Raw genomic sequence first — 22,274 nt, 5'->3', positions numbered from 1 at the left:
TATGTTTATGTTTAGTATTCAATGTGAATAATTCATGTATCTACCAACTAGGGACTACCTATATTTATAGGAGACCTAGTCTGGTATGATTAGAATTCTACTCCACCTCAAACTGTGGATGAACTTTGATATATCAAATATTCTATATCAAATAATATATTATGAGATAATATTATTGATATATCTAATCTTTTAATTATGGTATAATTAAAATACCAAACACGTTAAAAGATCACAATAATATCCAATAACTCCCACTCATACACATTTTGAGTAAGTGAAGATCACTCGCTTCAACACATTCTCTTGTATTATGACACATTCTTTCATACAGGGAATAAAGCGTGCGACCGAGCGAGAAAAGGAACCTATGAGCAGAATTATATTAAGTCATCACCAAACTAATATAACCTTTGAACTCAAGAACTCGCTGTGTACCCCAAGTTACGTAGACGCACCTAATCAAGCACCTCTGATCCCTCAATATTAGAGCAAGCTTGACACTCTCGAGATTATTTATATAAATGTGGTCATGACTATATCGAACCTGGATTTTCGACTTAGTCGGCATGCCTATGAGCCATATTATATCAGTGCGTTACCAACTAAACTTTTCCTCGTCCACATGCCAATCAGCTTGGACTTGACCGCTTTCCTAGACATGCTCCGACAGGCCGAATCAACCATGTCCATTAGATACATGCTAAAGTAGCGTCATCAAGCTTAGACCTCATGACATAGTCCAGAGTCCCCAAAGGGTAAAAATAATGTAAGGGCTCACACAATGACGAAGCAGGGAACCATTCATCATTCACCATTTCTGGTCGTCTCAGAAAAGCACATGCAGTATGCATGCATGCTATGATGGAGCTCCCACTCAATTTAGGCACGTCACGCTCAAAACATCATACGAACCTTAGTCCAGTCACTACCAAGAGCGCCTGACCTGCGTGCCGCGAGACCCGCGTCTTCAAGCAGTTCGCACGTTCGGCTATTAACAGACTTATATAAATCTTGGACCACTACAAGAATATAAGGATTCAACATCACTTGATAGACAACGGTTTTTTGAAAAACCGTTGTCTTTTTCCATTTAACAACGGTTTTTTTGAAAACCGTTGTCATAAGTACAAAAAACCCGCTCATAGACAACGGTTTTTTAAAAAACGTTGTCTTTCATAGGTCAAAGACAACAGTTTTTTTAAAACCGTTGTCTATGAGCGGATTTTTTTGACTTCTTTTATAGTCAAAGACAACGGGTTTTAAAAACCGTTGTCTATGAGCGGGTTCAACGGTTTTTAAAAACCGTTGTCTTTTATTATTTTTTTTTAAAAAAATGATTTTTTAAAATACATATACATTACACTTATTTTTTATTATTATTATTATTTTTTAAAAAAATGATTTTTTAAAATACATATACATTACACTTATTTATTATTATTATTATTTTTTTAAAAAAAATGATTTTTTAAAATACATATACATTACACTCTTTTATTATTATTATTTTTTTAAAAAAAAAATTATTTTTTAAAATACATATACATTACACTCTTTATTATTATTATTATTATTATTATTATTATTATTATTATTATTATTATTATTATTATTATTATTATTATTATTATTATTATTATTAGTATATCTATATTATTATTATTATTATTATTATTATTATTATTAGTATATCTATACATATATACACTCACGTTACCCAAAAAAATTATTAGTATATCTATACATATATACACTCACGTTACCCAAAAAAAAGGAAAAAAACCCAAACCCAAATCCTTTCCCATTCCCTTCCCTTCCGTTATCTTCTTTACCTTCCTTGCACCAAATCGTTGTCCACTTTCGCCTGAAATCATTTTAGGGGTTTGTTGCTCGCACCCTAAGCTTCATTTCAAGCCTTCAATCGACACTTTTGAGCAAGAAATAGAGTTTGACGAAGTGTGTTCGCGAGTTGTTTTGCACGATTTCTTCCAATCCCAATTTCTTTAGTTTCTGACCGATTTCTCGCCATTTCTATGATATTTTGGTTGTTTATAGATTGGATTTGAAGCTTGGAACTATCCTACTCCAAGCCCTAATTTTGCAGCTGGTTTCACTTTTTCGGGGAGTTTTCGACAGAGTAGCGCATTGTTCGGATTTCAGATAAGTTTGGATTTGAGTTGGACAATTTTTTTTGCTTATTTTCAGCTTTTAACTCGATATTTTAGTTCGTTATCGTGAGGTTCAGTGGGCTGCTTGGAGTTGAAAAAGTATCCCCTTGATTTATTTCAAATTTTATTGCAATTATCGCATTATTATTGATATATAAATCTGTTATTCTTGTAGATGTCGAATTATTTAAGTGTGATGTTGATAGGAATTATTGTTTCTGTTACAAAGTTTACATATATGTATATAGGTACATCTTTGAAAAAGATGGAGGATCAAAAGGTTGTCATTGTTCGATTTGTCATTGGCAAAATGTATGTTTTTCTGCTCTGACCTTCTTTCAGCATTTGTATATGCACTAGATTGGTGTTGCTCTCATTGGAGTTTTCTAGAGTCTAATTTACCATTTACTGCTCATCGTCGGCACATAATGATTTAATTGCCACAATCTTGGGAATTAGCTCCCAAATGATTTGATATTTTTTGTTGTATTCAAATTCCACTTCTTATGTTGCCTCATTTTTCTCATTTTGTTTGTTACTGCGATAATTAATCATTGGCATGGTCGTTTTTCCTAGACTGTACATGTTTATTAATTCATTACCACCTTTCGAGTGTTGGTTTACAGTGAAGATTAACTATCTTAGTATTATATTAAATAATTTTTTTTTCAAAAAAAAACATTGACTGTGTTAGTTTTCCTGTCAATTCGATGTTTTGATAATCTTTGGCTGTAATGCATATGTATGGATTCTCCCACACTCCCCACCTCGTCTCTTATTAGTATCTAATTGTTTGATTATAAATCCTAGTGTCATGATTTTTTTGATGCAAAGGCGTGTTGGTGCTAGTACTCAGATCCTGCTCTTCTTCAAATGGTCCTTGCTCTGTTTATTGCTGGTTTTCCATTTTGTTTTCCTTCTTCTTGATCTCCAACAGGTTGAATTGAGATGGTCTTTTAGTGAAAATTTGATGACCCATATTTTTTTTATCGGTGCCAAAGGAACACTATCAATCTTTGATTTCATTCTTTTAGTTCTTTTGTTCGTACTCAAATTATTTTATACTGAAATATTTCTGAGAACCTTTGATTAGAGTGGGTTTGTACTTCGTATATATAATTGGTTGGTGGATCCTGATAATGTTAGATCAATTCAAGAAGACACGGCGGAACCATTGCTTGAAGCAGAATAGGTAGTTGTGGCTACAAAGGAAGCCTTTAAATGGAAGATTGCTCAAGCTGCTGCCAAAGACTTCCAGTCCTGGACTGCCAAAGTGCTTCGAAGTGTATATATGTGCATAGATTTGAAATTTCAAGAAGGTAAACTTTATAATTACTTTGAAAGTTTGAGTTTTTTAATTGGGTAAAATGTGATTATCCTGTTAAATCTATAGTATATCTGTGATATAAACAGTAGGTCCCCGCGGATTCCATATAGGATTCATTTTGATATAACCTACCCGTCAAATGAAAAGTTAAGTGTATATATATGTTGCGGTTAAAGAAGACGTTGCTGCAATAATACTTCCTTAGTGTGGCATGCTTTCTTGTTTTCGTTTTTGTTCTCGTTCTGTTTTTTTTTTCAATTTTGTCATTTTTTCCGTTTTTACTCAATTCCTCCTCTGTTTTAGACAAATTTGGAGCAGCATTGATGGTGGTACAATCCGATATCAGTGGAAAAATAGCAGTAAGATATTCTCCATACTTGATATATTCTTGTAGGTTAAGTTGATGTCAATTTTTGTTGGATGCCAAGGCTGATGTTATCTATTCATTAACTTTTCACAGGTTGGAATCTAAGTAATATTAATCTTTGAAATACATTTTAGGTGACTTTTGTCCAAATTCTCCAAACAGCAGGTTCAACGAGGGTGGACTCAACTACTTGGGCAACCCAAGCTTGGTGCATGCTCAGAGCATCTTGTTTATTAGATATTTAATATTCTATAATATATCCCTTTGCTGTAACATATTAAATAAATAAATATATATATATACATGGATATATATAGATTTCAGCAACCCTAATTTCTCTTGATATCCGGATTTTGGATAATAACGCTTGAAGAATTAGTTTCTGTTCTCATGCCACAAACAAACGTACAATCAGGATTTCTGGTACTTTTCAGTTTTAATGGTCGAGGAAGAGTAAGTATTTTGTGTCGAGATTCTTCGTCCTTTGTCAATCGCGATCATGATGCGGATGACTTCAGGCATCCTCTTGATAGACAAGTAATTCCTGAATCTGGTCGCCACTTTTATTTTGACAAGATGTTTCAATTCATATTTTGAGATTTTCTTGTGTTATCTGTGTTTTTCAAGTGGAGTTTTAGTCAAAATACGTTACTTTTGAGAGCAATTACTGGGTTAAACGCAATTGGAAAAGCTTTTGTTGGGTAAAGGAATTTCTTTCTGCTGTGATACTTTGTTTTACAGTTTATTTGCTAGTGTAAACTTGAGAATGATAGTTTGTTTCCGATGATTTGTTTTTTTAATGCAGGAACTATTGCAGAGCAAGTCACGCTTCTAGAGAATATAGGGATATCTGTTCTTGTAGCTGAAAATAAGATCATCGGATTCAATAAACACTAGTTCTTCTACATATAGGCCAGATATGGGCATGTTTGGATTCTGATAATTAGAATATTGGTCGTTATGGATGTTCTTATGCGCTCATATATTGGCAACAAATATTGTAGGAAGATTCTCGTGGGTTCTTTTATATGTTTTATGTTTTTCATGTGTAACTAAATTTTGACTAAAAGATTGTGCCTACAGGTTTATGCAATGCCGGTATTTGACTTGTTTGAGAGGATGATTTTGAAGAGATTTAGCATCACCCCTTCTGGATTTGTGCTTAGCGATGTAGGTGAGAATCTTATCATGGTTTAAATATTTGCAGCTTTTACCCTTTTCATTGTTGTGACATTCCCTTTCTTTGGTGATCTTCTTAGATTCTTTGTTTGATTTGGATTGCCCCAACTTCTTACTTTGTGAGCCAGCCCTCCAAATTAATACTCTGTTTATGCTTTGTGAGCCAGCCCTCTGAGAAGTACATAAAACATACAAATTCTCATTTACTAACTTTTTAAGATATATAAAATAAAATACTAATTAATAAATATATCTGTCTGTGTATATACGTAGCATTGTGATACTCTCGTGATTCACGTAAAACTTCCTAGGATTTATCCAAGTACGTGTTTCATTTCCCATTGGTGACCCAAAACAGGATGTCAGGTTTCATGTGGGAATTATTTGGGTATGAGATTCTTGCTCTTGCTCTTGATCTTGCTTTATTGCTGTTTTTGGAGAATATCTGAATTTGTTCCTTTTCTGGGTGGTTTTAAATTTCGTTTTTTGTGTTTAATTTCAAATAAAATCTTTAAGAAATGTTGTAAAAGACATGTTTCTATGGGTAGGTGGATACGGGTTTGCATAGAAGGGAATTCTCCTGATTTTCTTGAAGCATGGAGTTTACAATGTGTTCAGAATTTAATTTATTTGGCATTTAATTATATCTAATATAACAAGGAACTTAAATTTATATCCGAGTTAGCACAAGAATTTTCATGTTTGGCAGCTTTGTAGATTGCTAATATATATATACACAGTGGGGTCTGAGTAGATCGATAGCAACACTGAAAAATTCGATGTGGATGGAGATGGATTTATAACTCCAGATGAACTTAGAATGCTTAGTATTTGTGTTTATCCCTATTAAGTCACTTTACTTTATGCAAAGAACCAAATATAAAGAGACATCATCACAATCATATGCTACGAGGTTGGACTGATCCAATGCTTTAAAAATAGTTGACGTTGCAATATGTTATGACATTAGACAATCAGCATGAAGTATCTATTCTTACACCATTCACAAAATATAAAAATTTTGTGAAAATATGTTGTCGTTTGATTTAAATTAAAGCCTCAACTTGTGCTCTTTTGTTGCATGGTAGCACACGTGTCTGAGGAACTCGGTTGATCCGCAAATATCGACGAAGATGGGAAAATCAGCTTATCAGAGTTCTGTAGTCTTCTAAGAGCTTTTTTTGTTTTGAACATTTTTCTAAGATCTTTTTGGTGGTTGTGTTGCTTGACTTTTGTTTTATTAGTGTCATTTGTAGTCATTTTATTGGTTGTTTTTGAATTTTTTTAGAGTATTGTAAATATTAATTTCGAACGTTGGCAAATTGTATATTAAATTTTATTTTTGAATTTTCTATTTTAAATTATTTGTAATACTAGCTATTGTGTATTTAAATTTTTTTTTGTTTTTTATCTAAAAAAAGACAACGTTTTTAAACCGTTGTTGTAGGCTTTTTAAAACTGTTGTTAAATACTGTGTTATTAAAGGGGTATTCAAAGACAACGGTGAAAAACCGTTGTCTTTGAAAGCAAAGACATCGGTTTTACAACGGTGAAAGACAACGGTTTTTCACCGTTGTCTTTAAGCACCCCCTTTAACAACATAGTCTTTAACAACAGTTTTGAAAGGCCTACGACAACGGTTTTTCACCGTTGTCTTTAGCCTTTTTTCTTGTAGTGGACATACTTTATAATCGATCATGGCAGATCTCATTCTAGCCTCTATGCCAGGGCGACTATAAGAAGTACAACCTCTCACGTTGTTCTTAACGGTGAGGGATCATTTGCACCATCACGGGTGATGCCCACTTGATCTCAAAGTCTCATCCCGCTCGCTATATCAGCGCCAGGGCGATTGCTCGTGTGAGTGAGCCAATCAAAGTCTAGTGACATTCACATATATATGAACACAGTACTTATAATAGTATCTAGAATTTTAACAAAAATTCATTAATAATACTCAAAAAAATGTTCATACAGGCCATAAAATCAAATTCTACGAAGTCCCATACTACTAACATGCTTAAGAAATAAATCTTTCGGCAAAGGCTTAGTGAAGGGATCAGCAACCATGTTGACTGTAGAAATATGCCTTAGAACAATTTGCCCTTGTTCAGCACTCTCCCTAATAAAGGGATATCTAGTATCAATGTGCTTCGTTCTACCATGATATTTGGGATCATTCGTATATTCAAGAGCGGCAGTGTTATCGCAATGAATGATAACCACATCGTCCACGTGCGCCGTCACTCGAAGACTCTGAAGAAATCTCCTCAACCAGATGGCTTCTTGTACTGCAGATGTGCAGGCTATGTACTCAGCTTCCATAGTGGACAAAGCAATACAAGGCTGCTTCTTGCTACACCAAGTGATAGCCGCGCCTCCAAACAAAAATATATATCCAGAAGTGGATTTGCACTCATCTTTGTTCGCTGCACCATCAGCATCGCTATATCCGACCAGTTTCAAACTACCAGCTTGGTAGCATAGCGCTAGGTCAATTGTCCCCTTCAGATATCTAATTATTCTCTTCACAGCCATCCAATGACCGGGACCAGGTTTACTTTGATATCTGCTCACCATTCCCACAGCAAAGGATAAGTCTGGTCGAGTACACATCATAGCATACATCAGACTTCGTACCGCACTTGCATATGGGACTTTAGACATGCGTTCTTTTTCTTCATCTGTCTTAGGGCATAAATCTTTGCTAAGAATGTGATTTTTCTCAATGGGAGTGTCAACAGGTTTAGCATTTTCCATATGAAAACGTTCTAGTACTCTCTTGATGTAAGTCTCTTGAGACATACTCAATGATCTCTTAGAATGATCCCGGCGTATAACTTCACCATGTATGTACTCTGCTTCCCCCATGTCCTTCATCTCAAAATTTGAGGACAACCATTCTTTAGTGGCGATTATCATCTCCATGTCATTTCCTGCCAATAATATGTCGTCCACGTATAGTGAGAGTATTAGAAAACTATTTTTACTCTTCTTGACATACACGCAATGGTCCTCTTCGATCATCGTAAAATCTATTGAAGTGATAGCTTGATGGAATCGAGTATACCATTGCCTAGACGATTGTTTCAGGCCATAAATGGAACGCTTTAAGCGGCACACTTTGCGCTCTTGTCCCTTCTCCTGAAATCCTATGGGTTGATCCATATAAATTTCCTCATCTAGTTCTCCATTGAGAAATGTAGTCTTTACGTCCATCTGAAATAATTCCAGATCTAGTTGGGCGACTATGGCTAAAATGAGGCGAATCGAGGCAAATCTCACCACGGGTGAGAATGTCTCTTCATAATCTATACCCTCCTGTTGGGTATATCCTTTCGCCACAAGTCGAGCTTTGTATTTATCAATTGATCCATCAGCTCTACGTTTGACCTTGAGAACCCACTTGTTTCCAATGGTCTTACGTCCTGGCGGTAGATCAACTAGCTCCCAAAAATGGTTCTTAGCCATTGAGCTAATTTCATCTTTCATAGAAGTCATCCACTCTTTCGCATTTGGTGAAGTAACAGCCGCTTTGTATGTGGCCGGCTCATCATCATCTACAAAAGCACACATGAAAGATTCCCCTTCGATTTCAAATCGTCGACGGGGTACTGGTTCTCGTCTGCTTCGTCGAATTTGTAGATTTTGAGAGTCCCCTTCAGTTGGAATGCTCCCACTGAATTTAGGATCGCTTTCGCTTTCTTTGTCGACTACTGGGTGAAGGGGTAAATCTTCCTCACCAGAGATCGGGACACCTACTTGGGGTTCCACTAACTCATATAGTTCAGTGTTCTCTTTTACTTCACTTATGGTGGGAAAATCCTCCTCAAGGAAATTCACATCTCGGGACTCAATTTCGGTCATTCCTCCATCAGGATGTTCACCATACTTATGATTCCTTCGCTCTGCAATCCATTTTGTTGCGGTGTATATGGAGTCGTTAATTGTCTTATTATTCCTCTTTCCTCACATAATTGTCTGAACTTGTCAGACAAATATTCTCGCCCTCTATCAGTACGTAAAATTTTGAGTTTTCTCTCCTTTTGGTTCTCAACCTCTGCCAAGAATCGCTTGAAACAGTCAAGCGCTTCCGACCGATGAGATAGGAGATATACTGATCCATAGCGTGAATAACCATCAATAAATGTGAGAAAGTATAATGCACCATGTCGTGCCCTTACATTCATTGGTCCGCAGATGTCTGAGTGGACTAACTCTAAAGGGTGAGTAGCCCTCACAGCCTTTCCAAAAGGCTTTCTGCAGGCTTTGCCTGCCAGACACGATTTGCACACCGGAAGGTTGATTTTAGCGAGATTGCCTAAAAGGCCTTCTCTAGCTAATCTTGTCATCCTTGTTTGTGCTATGTGTCCTAGTCTAGCATGCCATTGAACAGATTCAGAAACTAAATCAACAGAAGAAGATATATAAGAAACGCAATCATTGGATAATTCTAAAATAAAAAATCCATTATTCAAAAAACCAATGCCATAAAGGTCTGAACCAAAAAAAATAGACAATCTAGTTTTCTCAAAAAGAAATGAAAAACCAAGCCCTAATAGTGCATTAACTGAAACTAAATTACATCGAATACTAGGTGCATATTGCACATCACTAAGGAGTAGCTCACGCCTGGTGCTAAGCTTGAGTCGATAAGTACCAACTCCAAGAACCTCCTCTCGTGCGCCATTTCCCATAGCAATGTAGTAGCTGCATGCAGGTACTCGATGATAATCTATAAACCCTTCTCTATCTCTTGTCACATGTTTTGTTGCTCCGGTATCTACAATCCATCCATGGAGAGAATTAGCAATCATAATATGCGAGCAAACAAATAAGTTGAGAGAGTTGGTTTGAAGATTTACCTTCTTCGGCTCAGTGCAGTCATGAGCGAAGTGGCCCAATCCTTTGCAGTTGTTGCATCTTGCTTTGCTTATGTATTTCTTTCCTCCCCTTTTACCTCGGTGACGCTTTTTAGTATTATCACCTTTTGGGCCCAAGTTTTGGCCTTTGCTATGGTTTTGTTTAGCAATCTTCTGCTTGGCCCACTGTTTTCCTTTTTGGGGCTTATTTTGGCTAGCAAGTGCGACAAGAGCTGTAGCTTGAGCACGTTCAGCTTCTCGACGGTCAGCCTCTAGCCTCAAGTGACTGGCGACATTATCAAAAGTTTGAATTTGCTCATTGTGCGTAAGCACAAGTTTTACATGTCCCCAAGTCTGCTCAGGTAGCGACCTAAGGACGGCCAAAACTTGTTGTTCATCCGAGAGTACACATCCGGCATTCTGAACTTCTAGAATCATATCCTTCATCGTATCAAGATGCTGGATCATCGAGTGCTTCGGGTCAAGTACGTATTGATTAAACTTGAGAGTCAAAGCTCTCAATCTAGTAGTGGATGTCGTACCATACTTGACCTTCAATACCTCCCATAACTCCTTAGTCGTGGGATATTTCTTGAATTCTCTGACCAGGGTGTCTTGCATGCAGCTTAACATCGTAAAGCGCACACTAGTATCCCAATCCAGCCATTTCTCGTACTCTTTCACATCCTGAAGGTACTGGGTTGATGGTCCAGTTTTTGGTTCAACCGGTTTAGACATAGAGGCGGTGAGATGATCTAGGGTTTTTTCTTTGTGTAGCAAATACTATATTTTTCTATGCCACATAGCATAATTCTGGCCATCTAGTTTGTCTTTAACATGAAAATCAACGAAAGATACTGGGGTATCCATTACTGCACAAAAACTTTACTAAGTACTTGTTCATATAAGATATACTTTTATTTCAGATTCAAGTAAATTTATTATTTTCTTTAATTCATTAGGATCGAAAATTTCGCTTCAATTGATAGCTAGTAATCATCTCCCTCCAAATTAAAAATCCTAATAAAAATTACTAATCTTGAAATAAAATAGGTCCATGATGCATAAGTAAGCGCATGATGATAATAATTTCACATATTGCATCAAATAAACATAGTGACATAAATGATTATTTTTTAAACATTCTTTCTCAAATAAATTTAATGAGGAATATAATTATATAATTGGAATAATTAATCGGATGCATGGAATAATTAATCAAATCTTAAGCCATAATAATTTTTCAAAAAAACAAATATTGCAGGCTTTAGTAATTAAATATGCATTCATGTAATTATCACTTCCCGAATTAAAATTATTCTCAAGGTAACAGACCTACTGTTCTGACTTGGGCTAGGATATTGGCCCACTAATCACAACATGATCGGCAGCCTCTCCCCCAAAAAAAAAGTTTTAGGGTCGTCGCCGCATCACCTTGATTCATGTCGCTGCATCTTTTCGGCCTCTAACCATTGCAGCAACCTCGACGAGGCCAGAGCCCGTGGCTTGCGCTGTGGTTCGTGAAACGGTGATGGTGGCTTCGAATCGTCAGTCGCGCCACCTTTGCCTTTCTCTTTTTTTTTCGGCGAGTTTGCGGGTGGTTTATTTCCCAGCGAGAGTTCGGCGACAATAATTTGCAGATCCATCGTGGGCAACCGACCTCTCGTCTTGTTGCCCACCTATCTTCTTTTTCTTTTGTTTAATTGGTTAGCAAATTCAAGTGAATTAAATAATCACAACATAATTACAATTCAATTACAAAAGTACGAATTGCAATCGGCCAACAAACTAAGAAACGATTTCCGCAAATTAATTTATTTTCGAGATCGAGCCTTTGCGGGCTCTGATACCACTGTTAGAATCCATTGTCTAAAACAATAAATTGTGTGTACCTTTTCAGCGAAAAATAAGGCACACAATCGTTGGATCTCTGACTCGATCTACAAGCAAGTTCCAGGAACAGATCTCACGAACAGCACGAACAAATCTCACGAACAATAATTTGTTCCTTTTGCGGTCGTTGAAATATTACTAGAATATTTCGATCACGTTCACACCTTAAACCCTTGGAAATTCTGGCGATGCTCCAAGAATGAACACAGAGAAAATATATGTTTATGTGTATTATTCAATGTGAATAATTCATGTATCTACCAACTAGGGACTACCTATATTTATAGGAGACCTAGTCTGGTATGATTAGAATTCTACTCCACTTCAAACTGTGGATGCACTTTGATATATCAAATATTCTATATCAAATAATATATTATGAGATAATATTATTGATATATCTAATCTTTTAATTATGGTATAATTAAAATACCAAACATGTTAAAAGATCACAATAATATCCAATAAATAACATCATGCAAGAGCTGTATTTCTTCCAAGGTAGCATAGACATCAAATATATCATTTATAATCGTTATAAACACAAAAATCTTAGCAAGAGTAATTCTTGAGTATCCATTCTCCGGGCCGGAGATCCAACCGATGTTCCAAACGTAACACTCCACAAGTCTATCCCTTGCAAAAGGTAGCTTTTCAGCAAGCCCTGTACTCTTCCACCACCTGTGAGAAAGGACAATGTTAGACTTAGTTTTAATTGACATGTTTTGACTATTTTGGTCTGTGATATTATCTAGATTAGTTAGGTGTTTTGATTTGTTTGGGTTGATAATGATTAGTTGTTTATGATAACTATTGTTATCTTGATATTGCCATATGATATATGATTAGAAGATAATCTTATGTTTATAATAATATTTATGCATAATTGCTGACAAAGTGTCCAGGTACATGAAACAAGTTATCAAGAGTGTCAAGGGAATATAAATTTGATATTGATAAGCATGAAGATAAAATCTGGAAAATCTATCTCTTGAAAACAGACTCATGATATATCTGCAGAATTAAAAAACTATATTATGAGCGTAATACATCGTTGAGGGTGTGGGACGAATTCTGGAGAAAAAAAAAACACGTTGTGTTCTAATAAGTGTCCCGACATCCTGTGAGAAAAGCTGAGAAAAGTATCACAAAAATACATTCTGTGTTGAGGGTACAATCTTGATCGTGGTATAGACTTACAAGTGAATACTGTGATTCATTCCTCGGGAGAGGAAGGTGATGTTCTCGGGGGAGAACAGTCAATGGCTTTGAAGGGATTTCAAGTAAAACGGATCAAAGACGAGTGATGCTCGTCAAATGAATTTTCTCTTCGTTAAGGCGTCATGAACAAGAATGAGTCTTGTGTGTTTTGAATAAGTCCTTTATTTGATTGTAACACTTTTATACTTTAGTGAATTCATTTGAAATCTGGGTGTGGCCCCGTAGATGTAGATCTTTCAACCGAACTACATTAAAATCTTGTGTCTTTATTTTTTATTCCACTACGTGCGTATCCTAGAAATAACGCTAATATAAAAGGCACATAAACTGTAAATTAAACACGGGTTTCAATTGGTATCAAAGTGGTTCACTATTTTACTACTTAGTGAGATCCCGATTTTATTTTGTCATTTGCAAGTATGGATTTTGGAAAAGAAGGTGGATCAATCAGAACTCCACTCCTGAACGGTACTAACTACCCATATTGGAAATCCAAGATGAGAGAATTTGTTAAATCTGTCGATGAAAAGGCCTGAAGATCGATTGTGACTGGATGGAAGCCTCCGATGGAAAAATACAGTGAAGGAAAAAAAACCACACCGAAGAAAGAAGAAAATGGACCATTGAGGAAGAGCGATTGGGAATCGCAAATGCAAAAGCTCTTAATGCTATTTTTAATGCGGTTGATTTAAATCAATTTAAACTAATCTCTACTCATGAATGTGCTAGGGATGCTTGGTGTATTTTGGAAACAACTTATGAAGGGCACCGTTGCAGTTAAATTTTCAAAGTTGCAAATTCTTGCCACCATGTTCGAAGATCTGAAGATGGAGGATGATGAAACAATCAATGAGTTCAATATAAAGTTGTGTGATATTGCAAATGAAGCTTTTCCTTGGGCAAAAAGTACTCGGATGCAAAATGTTTTTGAAAGACACTACGATCACTTTAAAAAATATTTAATATAAAGGTTGCAGTTATTGAGGAAGCCAAAGATATATGTTATTTATCTTCTTCGCATTTGCTGTTGGACGACTGAATCTTGGAGCCGGTGGTCTAAGACATAATCTTCATTCCCATGCATCAGCTTCTCCAGTTGTCCGGCTACTTACTATTATGTAACAGAGTTCTCCAACTGCCAAAGCCCAGCACAAGATTGCTTGCCTAGTAAGAACTTTGAACTATGAGTGCAGTCTAGTAATTATAAAGCCCAACATTCCCTTTTAAAGCCCAACCGAAAAGGAGACACATCTTCAACAATATCCACCTTGTCTCTTGAGGTTGGTTGTTCTCCACCTAGTCCTATAGACTATTTCACATCTAGTGCTCTCACTAAGTCCAAGCAGTATCTGAATTTAGCAAGGGGCAGAGGTTTTGTCAAAGTATCTGCTGGATTGTGTTTAGTTGATATCTTCTATATAACCATTTCTCCTTTAGATATTATGTCTCTTATGAAGTGTTGTTCACATCTACGTGTTTTTACCGTTCATGGTATACTAGATGCCTTGATAAGTGGATATCTCTCTGGTTATCACAATAAATTATAAACCTGTCTTGTTTGATTCCAAGCTCACTTACTAACCCCTTCAACCACATAACTTCTTTGACAACTTCAGTAGCTGCTATGTACTCAGCTTTTTTGGTTGAAAGTGCCACCACTTATTGTAGATTAAAATTCCAGGAGATAGCTGTCCAAAATAATGTAAAAATGTATCCAGTTGGGGATTTGTTTGTACCTAAATTTCCAGCGCAGTCTGAATCAACATAACCTATCACTAGATTTGCATTACTATTTTGTTGTCCATACATAAGTCCATGTCTAGTGGTGTTTGTTACATATCTCATGATCCACTTCAAAGCTTCCTAATGGCAGATGCCAAGGTTTGCCATAAACTTGGATACTACACTGATTGCATATGCCAGATCTGGTCTTCTACAGACGATGGCATAGATAAGGCTGCCAACTCCACTTGCACAATGTATGTTTTCCATCTTGTTCTTGTCTATTTCATTATCACGGCACTGACTTGTTGATAGCTTTAGATGTTGTACTAATGGAGTGGATACTGACTTTGCGTTGTTCATGTTATACCTTAGTATCACTTTCTTTAGATAAGATTCTTGGCTTAGGCACGTTGTGAACTTTTCCTGCTCCTTCTTATGTTCATCCCAAGTATCTTTATGGCCTCGCCTAAATATTTCTTTTCAAACTCAGATTTTATCTGATTCTTTATAGTTCTAATCTTTGACATGTTTTTGCTTGCAATTATAATGTCATCCACATAGATCAGTAGATAACAAGGACTTGTTCCTCTTTGCTTCTTAGATAGATGCAGCTGTCAAAGTTGTTTCTTTCATATTCTATGTTTGTTATGAACTCATCAAATCTTTTGTTCCATTGTCTTTGACTTTGTTTAAGTCCATATAGAGATCTCTTGAGTAGACATATTTGTCCTTGATGTCTCATTTTATGAACCCCTTTGATTGATCCATGTAGATCACTTCTTCAAGATCACCATGAAGGAAGGCACTCTTCACATCTAGTTGTTCAAGCTCTAGATCATATTGAGTTACTAGAGCAAGTATCACCCTGATTGAGCTATGCCTGACCACGGGAGAGTAAATCTCATTGAAATCTATTCCTTCCATCTGTGCAAAGCTTTTTTGCTACCAATCTAGCCTTATACTTTAACCCTTCCTTTCCAAGTGTGGACTCCTTCAATTTATATATCCATTTGCATCCCAAAGTCCTTTGTCCTTGTGGTTTTTCTACGAATTTCCTGGTTTCATTCTTGATCAGAGAGTTCATTTCTTCCTTTATAGCTTCACTCCATTTGTTTATGTGTTTACTGGCTATGGCTTATTCAAAAGAGTTTGCTTTTGAACTTTCCAATTCCTCGACTACTTCTAGGGCATACCAGGCAAGGTCTGTGTAGTAGCCTGTACCCAAAATAAGTAATTAAGAGATTAATCAACACAAAATGAATCATTAAAGATTGATGGAGATCGGAAGCTCCGAAGGTGGGATTGGAAGCTCCGAAGGCGATCGGAAGTTCCGATGGTATTACGTCAGGCATGACATGTGTGGTTGATCGGAAGCTCTGATCACCCCTATCCAAAGTCAACCAGTGAGAACTTGACATGTGGAAGATAAGGGCAATCGGAAGCTCTAATGTCGGGATTGGACGTTCCGATCGTTGTCTATAAATAGAAGGCCGAGGCTTCACTTTTTCCATGACAATTCCAAGATTTCCTGCCATTCCAGGCTTATTTGAGTAGTTCTAGCCTTCCTAGGCTTGACCCAGGGGTCGGCGAGGCGTTCGGGAGTCGCAGCGGAGTTGTACCTAAGTTCTGGGGTATCGACATCAAAGGACTGACGACGGACGCAGTGCGGATTGTAGGCATGGACCTAGAGCCGGTAGAGCTTGCTTAGTAGTTGAGGTATAAAAGTACTGTTCGAGATATCCTGACTGAGTATGCATGTATTATGTGACTTCATGATTTATATGACATGATTTTATGTTGCATACATTTGCATCTTGAACTATCTCTTTTGAGATGTCTGTTAGTAGGATTTTACTCTATCCTGTTAGTGGATGGACTTCCATCGAATTGGGTCCGGCGTATCCACTGGTATTTTTGGTATGTGAGCCACCTCCTGAAGCGACGGCACAACGCGCTACATACCAGGGTCTGGTCTGTCTTTGTTATCTGATTCTTGACCTCCAGTCAGTAGACGGTACACTTGCATGCATGTATACTCATACTCTCATGCTGAGCGTTTTATGCTCACGTCTCGTACTCTGTGTTTCTGGACACCCTATTCCATGGGGCAGGTTTGCGATTGGATGAGGCGGGTGGATCCAAGAGGGGCTAGGCAGTGATTAGCCAGCTGGAGCTTCATCTAGGTTTATTCTTTTGTATTGGGTTGATACAGCTTTCGATATGGTTGTATAAATATTCGGATATTTACAGATTCCTTTCCTTGGGATTGTATTATTGTTTATGGTTTCTGCAGCTTATTCTGGTTTACTGTTTGATTAAGTTAATTACATGCCTAAGTTCTGTTTAGTAGGTGATCTCGGTAAGGGTCACTACATTTATGGTATCAGAGCCTGCATAGTATTCTTGGGATTTAGATTCTGCATAAGATAACCGTGAGGTAAATTTTGTAGATGGCGGATCGTGATGATCAGAGTAGCCATGGCAGTATTGGTGGTCGTTGGGGCGATGCCGATCGGGAGCGTCGTCGAGAACGCCATCATCGTCTCCATGATGATCAGCGTTTCAGTGTGCGTCAATTCTTGCAGATGGGTCCTAAGCCCTTGGTTGGGGGTGAGTCTCCAGAAGATGCGGAGAACTGGTTAGACCGCATGGAGATGACTTTCCAGACTTTCCACTGTACTGAGGAGCATAAGATGGAGACACTGGGTTATCTTCTGGATGTACGAGCCCGTAGGTGGTGGAGGTTTACTTCTGCACCCTATTTTGCGGCGAGAGGAGTGGCCACCTGGGCCGAGTTCCGCATAGCTTTTCAGAAGCTGTATTTTCCTCCTGCACTCCGTCAGTCAAAGGAGGGTGAGCTACTGAATCTAAGACAGGGAGCCATGTCTATTGACGAGTATCAGCAGAAGTTCTTTGATCTGTTATCCTATTGCCTTGAGATTGCCGACAGCTTTGAGATGAAGTATAATCTGTTCCTTCAGGGCCTTAAACCTAAGATTCATGACCGTGTGGCGGTTGGCGATGACATGTCCTACGAGGGTTTGGTGAGCCGTTGTCACCAGGTGGAGGATAGCATTTGGCGGAACAGGTCTTTCTCTCATTCTAGGCCTGCGAGTTTTTTGGGTCCCCGTGCTCATACTTTCAAGAAGTCCGGATCTACTTCTTCTTCCTCTGGTTCCGCTGGTGTTGTCCGTTTTGGGAAGAAGGACAAGTGTGATCATTGTGGGAAGAACCATCCGACCGACCGATGCCGCAAAGCTTCAGGAGCTTGTTTTCATTGTGGAGAGGTGGGTCATCTCCGGAGGGATTGTCCACTATCTGGGGGAGGCGGTTCTGGTTCTGGCTCAGGATCGGGTTCTCAGGCCACCGTTCAGCAGAGGTCACAGGGACAGGCTGTTGGGAGTTCTCATATGAGGCCGCGTGCTTCTGGCCAGGTGTTTGCCTTGAGACATGATCAGGAAGTGGAGGAGAATGAGAAGGTCATCGCAGGTACATTTCTGTTATATGGTATACTTGCTCTTGTACTTATTGACACTGGTGCATCTCATTCCTTCATTTCTGCATGTTTTGTTAAGAGGCATAAGTTACCATGCATTGCACTAGACGTAGTAGTTTCTATTTCTACTCCGACGGGTCAATCTGCTTTGGCTAAGCGTCTAGTGATGGGTTGCCCTTTAGAGTTCGAAGGGAACATCCTGTTAGCAAATCTCATGGTTCTTGCGATGGACGATTTTGATTGTATTCTGGGGATAGACATGCTGACTACCTATCGAGCTTCAGTGGACTGCTATCAGAGATTAGTATTCTTTCATCCGGATGGGAGTGATAGTTGGTTTTTGTAACGCCCCGTTTTTATCTTAAATGAGTTTATTTGAGTTAATCAGAGATTACAGAGTTCTCGAGCCGGTTTGATTTTGATCAGGGTCCTTTTTGCAAATTTTGGAAATTTCAGGCACTAAAATGCAAATATGGAATTTTATATATTATCTACACTTATTTTGACTCTCAAAAGGAGCTCCTCCTCTTCCTCTCAACCGTGAACTCCATTGAAGCTTGGGGAAAACGTTTCCAAGCTCTTCCAATCTCGGTTTCCGGTCGATCCGTCCGTTAGAAATTAATTCTGAAGGCAGATTATCGATCACTGCAGTGAGAGCTCTGTTATATTGTAAGTTCTTCTACGATCGGATACATTCTAGTTTTTGGATGTTGTTAGAATCGTTCTAGATTCGAGTATGTTGTTCTCTACAGAGTTCTGATCGTTTATTATCTGTCGGTTTTGAATTAGAGCGACGTTCGGAATTGTTATGATTTTTGGAAGTATTATTCGAAATTGTGGGTTTTGAGATTTGTTGGGTTTGTCTTTTTGTTGTGGTTTTAGCATTGAATTGAGTTGATATCAGTATTGAACTGCTGTATGCGTTGCCGGTTTGTTCAGTTTATAGCCGTTATGCCGTCGGTTTGAGTTTTGAGGGTTTCGAACCGTTTTTGAGTTGTTGAACTTGGCTTGTAAGTTGGTCTTTGTTGTTGATCAATCTCTTGTATCTGAACAGATTCGTTTGGAGTTGTCAAGCCCTGAGTTAGCAGCTGATTGATCGTTTCAGAGTTGGACGAAGATCGGTAATGAGATTTACCTTGATCCGTAGTTGTTGTTTAGATTGTATAGTTGTTGATACAATCTTTTGTTGTAGCTTTCCTGGAGTTGGAACTACTGCATTGAAAGGTAAAAGCAGTCATCGTAGCGGGATAGCATACTCGGGACTGTTGGTTCTCGAGTTTCCCTTTTTAAATCACATATTGCATTGATACTTGTTCTAGCACGTGGAACTTGTAATTGTTGGTTGATTGAGTTTTGTTATGTGGCTTATGTTTATGTTTCTGTTATGCATTCATCTTGAGCCTACTTTGATTTCAGCGGGCAGAACCGCCCTTTTTGTTAGACGTTTGGGAACTATGATTGAGTGGCCTAGGTTGTAGTATTTCGCCTAGTGCTAGCATACTCATTATGGTTGCTCAAAGTCTAGAGGAGTGGGATACGTGGCACCACCTCGATTGGGAGAGTCGGTGAGTCGTTACGTGATCTCATCCTCGGGATCCCAAAAGCAGAGCAATACTCCCGTGTTTATCAGAATCGATATCCTGGTTTTAAAGACATGCATATCATTAACTTCGACGTGAATATGCGGTTTGATAGCATGTTGTATATTCATTACTTGATATGTTGCTTTTACTGGGATTATCATTCTCACCGGTTATCCGGCTGTTGCTTTGTTTTGTATGTGTACTTGGCAACAGGTGGGGCAGGAACAAGTCAGAAGAGGCATGGTTAGCTTCGAGGGCAAGTAGTAGAAGTGAGACTCGGTTTAGAAGTCGAATTAGCATGTTTATCTAGTTTAAGATTGAAGCATGTTAGAACTCGAACTTGATATGTTTTGTTATTCGAATTAGTTTGTATTTGGATTGTAATCTGAAATCGAAGTACGTTGTTGCTTTATCAACTTAGACTTCTGGTTGTTTTAGGCCTTCTGAAAGCATGACTTGTTATGGCATGTTTCCCTACACCCTGTTATTGTAATTGTATTTGAAGGCATGTCGGACCAAGCGCGGAATCCCTTTTCTTTTTCTGAAGCCTGAGCATTTCTGCCCAGGCCTTCCGCGCGCGGGCGAGGCGTTCCTCGCGCGCGCGCGAGGCCTTCGTTGGGCCTCGGGATCGTTTGCCCGCGCGCGCGCGAGCTTGGTTCCTCGCGCGGGCGCGGGCGTTTAAAAAAAAAAAAAAAAAAAAAAAACTTTGACTTGTTTTACTCTTGGATCCTTGTTCGCTTAATAGTTGTTTAATCCGAGATTAGTGGTTTAGAATCGAGGTCTCACATTAAGTGGTATCAGAGCTTTAAGATTCTTGGTCGAACTAGAGTGAGCGGGGTAGATCGAGTCTGTGTGTAATGACTCATCGCATGTGTTTGAATTATTTAATTGTGTACTTAATTCCATGCGAGCATGCTTTATTGTTTGAGCATTATTTGAATTACATGGTTGTGTGATTTAAATTAATAAAGCATGATCTACTTGAGATATAACTGTTTCCGTTCTCGACTGGTATTCGGTATTCCAAGCGGTTGTAAGGGCACTGATGGTAGCGATTGAGATATCTCGTGTGCTAACCTTTGATTATCAGATGGGTCCTCGTCGAGTGATAAACAGAAACACACCACCAGTTATCCCTGCGACTGAGCAAGCTAGCACTGAGGTTGATCAGTTGGATGCTTCAGCAACTCCTATGGAAACCTTGCTGAAGAGGTTTCAGTCGTTCAATCCGCCATTGTTGATGGGTTCAGAAAATCCAGTTGACTGTGAGAGTTGGTTGGATGATATGGATCAGTTGTTTGATTCCATTGACTACACAGATGACCGCCGAATCAGGTTAGTAATTCATCAGCTGCGTGGTGGTGCTAAGAGCTGGTGGATCATGACAAAGAAAGCATTTGAGAGTAGAGGTACAGAGGTTACTTGGACTCTTTTTAAATCTGAGTTTTATAAGCGGTTTTTCCCTATCTCGTATCGTAAGGATAAGGGAGCAGAGTTTGCAAATCTGAGGCAAGGAAATCTGAACATTGAAGAGTACGTGGCTAAGTTCGATAGTCTGTTGCGTTTTGCACCGCTAATTGCCGGAGATGAAGAAGCTAAGGCAGATCAGTTCATCAACGGGTTGAACCCCGATGTCTTCACGTTGGTTAACACCAACAGGCCTAGCAACTTTGCGGATGCCATGAATTATGCAAAGGGAGCAGAAGCAGGCTTGTGGAGGCAAAGAGGTAATCAGGGGGCACCTCAGCAGCAGAAGCAGTATCAGAACCAACCATCTCAGTACCAGAATCAGCCACCTCAACATCAGAACCAGCAGCAGAGGTATGAAGGTGGAAACAGTGGGGGAAACAGAAAGGATCAGTACAAGGCAAGAGGTAAACAGTTCAAGAGACAGGGGAACAGTTCGTCCAGTTCCAGTGGTTCGAAGCAATTCGGTTCAGGACCGAGTTCTGGGTCATCATCCTTGTACTGCAGCAAGTGGAGGAAGACACTCACCGGATCAGTGTGTGGGAGTCTTCGGCAATTGTAACACATGTCAGCAACCGGGACACTTCTCTAAAGTGTGCCCTCAACGTAATAGAGATAGAGCTCAGAGTGGGAGTTCGTCTAGACCTGCAGCTCAGCCGGAGAGGCAGTCGTCTGCAGTGCACTCTTTCCAACCCCAGCAACAGCAGAACAGACAGGGAGGTAGCTCTAGTGCAAATCAGCCTCCGAGACAGCAAGCACGAGTCTTTGCATTGACAGAGGATCAGGCTCAGGCAGCACCTGACGATGTCATAGCAGGTAACTGTTCGATTTTCGGTCATTTTGCTCATGTCTTGATAGATACCGGTGCTTCCCATTCCTTTATCTCTGAGAAATATGTGTTATTGCATGCTTTGCCAACTGAATTGTTGCCTACAGTAGTAGCTATTACTTCACCTTTGGGTGGAGGAATTGTTTCTGTCCGA

The 22,274-nt window shown here is 38.6% G+C and overlaps 1 protein-coding gene across 10 annotated transcripts; it reads left to right on the top strand.

The window, feature by feature from the left end:
* The first annotated feature begins 1,967 nt into the window (after positions 1 to 1,967).
* On the top strand, positions 1,968 to 6,359 carry LOC140864237 (uncharacterized). 10 transcript variants are annotated; one of them, XM_073268278.1, is made up of 11 exons: positions 1,968 to 2,483; positions 3,318 to 3,490; positions 3,802 to 3,857; positions 4,000 to 4,073; positions 4,300 to 4,402; positions 4,504 to 4,566; positions 4,671 to 4,865; positions 4,949 to 5,039; positions 5,125 to 5,222; positions 5,318 to 5,432; positions 6,133 to 6,359. In XM_073268278.1, exons 2-7 carry the CDS (start codon positions 3,463 to 3,465, stop codon positions 4,698 to 4,700), a joined length of 354 nt encoding a protein of 117 aa, XP_073124379.1. In that variant the 5' UTR covers positions 1,968 to 2,483; positions 3,318 to 3,462; the 3' UTR covers positions 4,701 to 4,865; positions 4,949 to 5,039; positions 5,125 to 5,222; positions 5,318 to 5,432; positions 6,133 to 6,359. The 10 variants fall into 10 exon arrangements, 6 of the variants coding, with proteins under 6 accessions (XP_073124379.1, XP_073124381.1, XP_073124377.1 ...); XR_012144164.1 differs by lacking the exon at positions 5,125 to 5,222 and having other exon boundaries at positions 3,959 to 4,073; positions 5,356 to 5,432; XM_073268280.1 differs by lacking the exon at positions 5,125 to 5,222 and having other exon boundaries at positions 4,949 to 5,035; positions 5,356 to 5,432.
* Positions 6,360 to 22,274: the final 15,915 nt, after the last annotated feature.

This window comes from Henckelia pumila, chromosome 4 (assembly GCF_033568475.1).
Source record: "Henckelia pumila isolate YLH828 chromosome 4, ASM3356847v2, whole genome shotgun sequence".
Taxonomy (NCBI): Eukaryota; Viridiplantae; Streptophyta; class Magnoliopsida; order Lamiales; family Gesneriaceae; genus Henckelia; species Henckelia pumila.
Note: the sequence above shows the minus strand (reverse complement) of the source record. Positions and strands in the feature narration are given on the sequence as shown.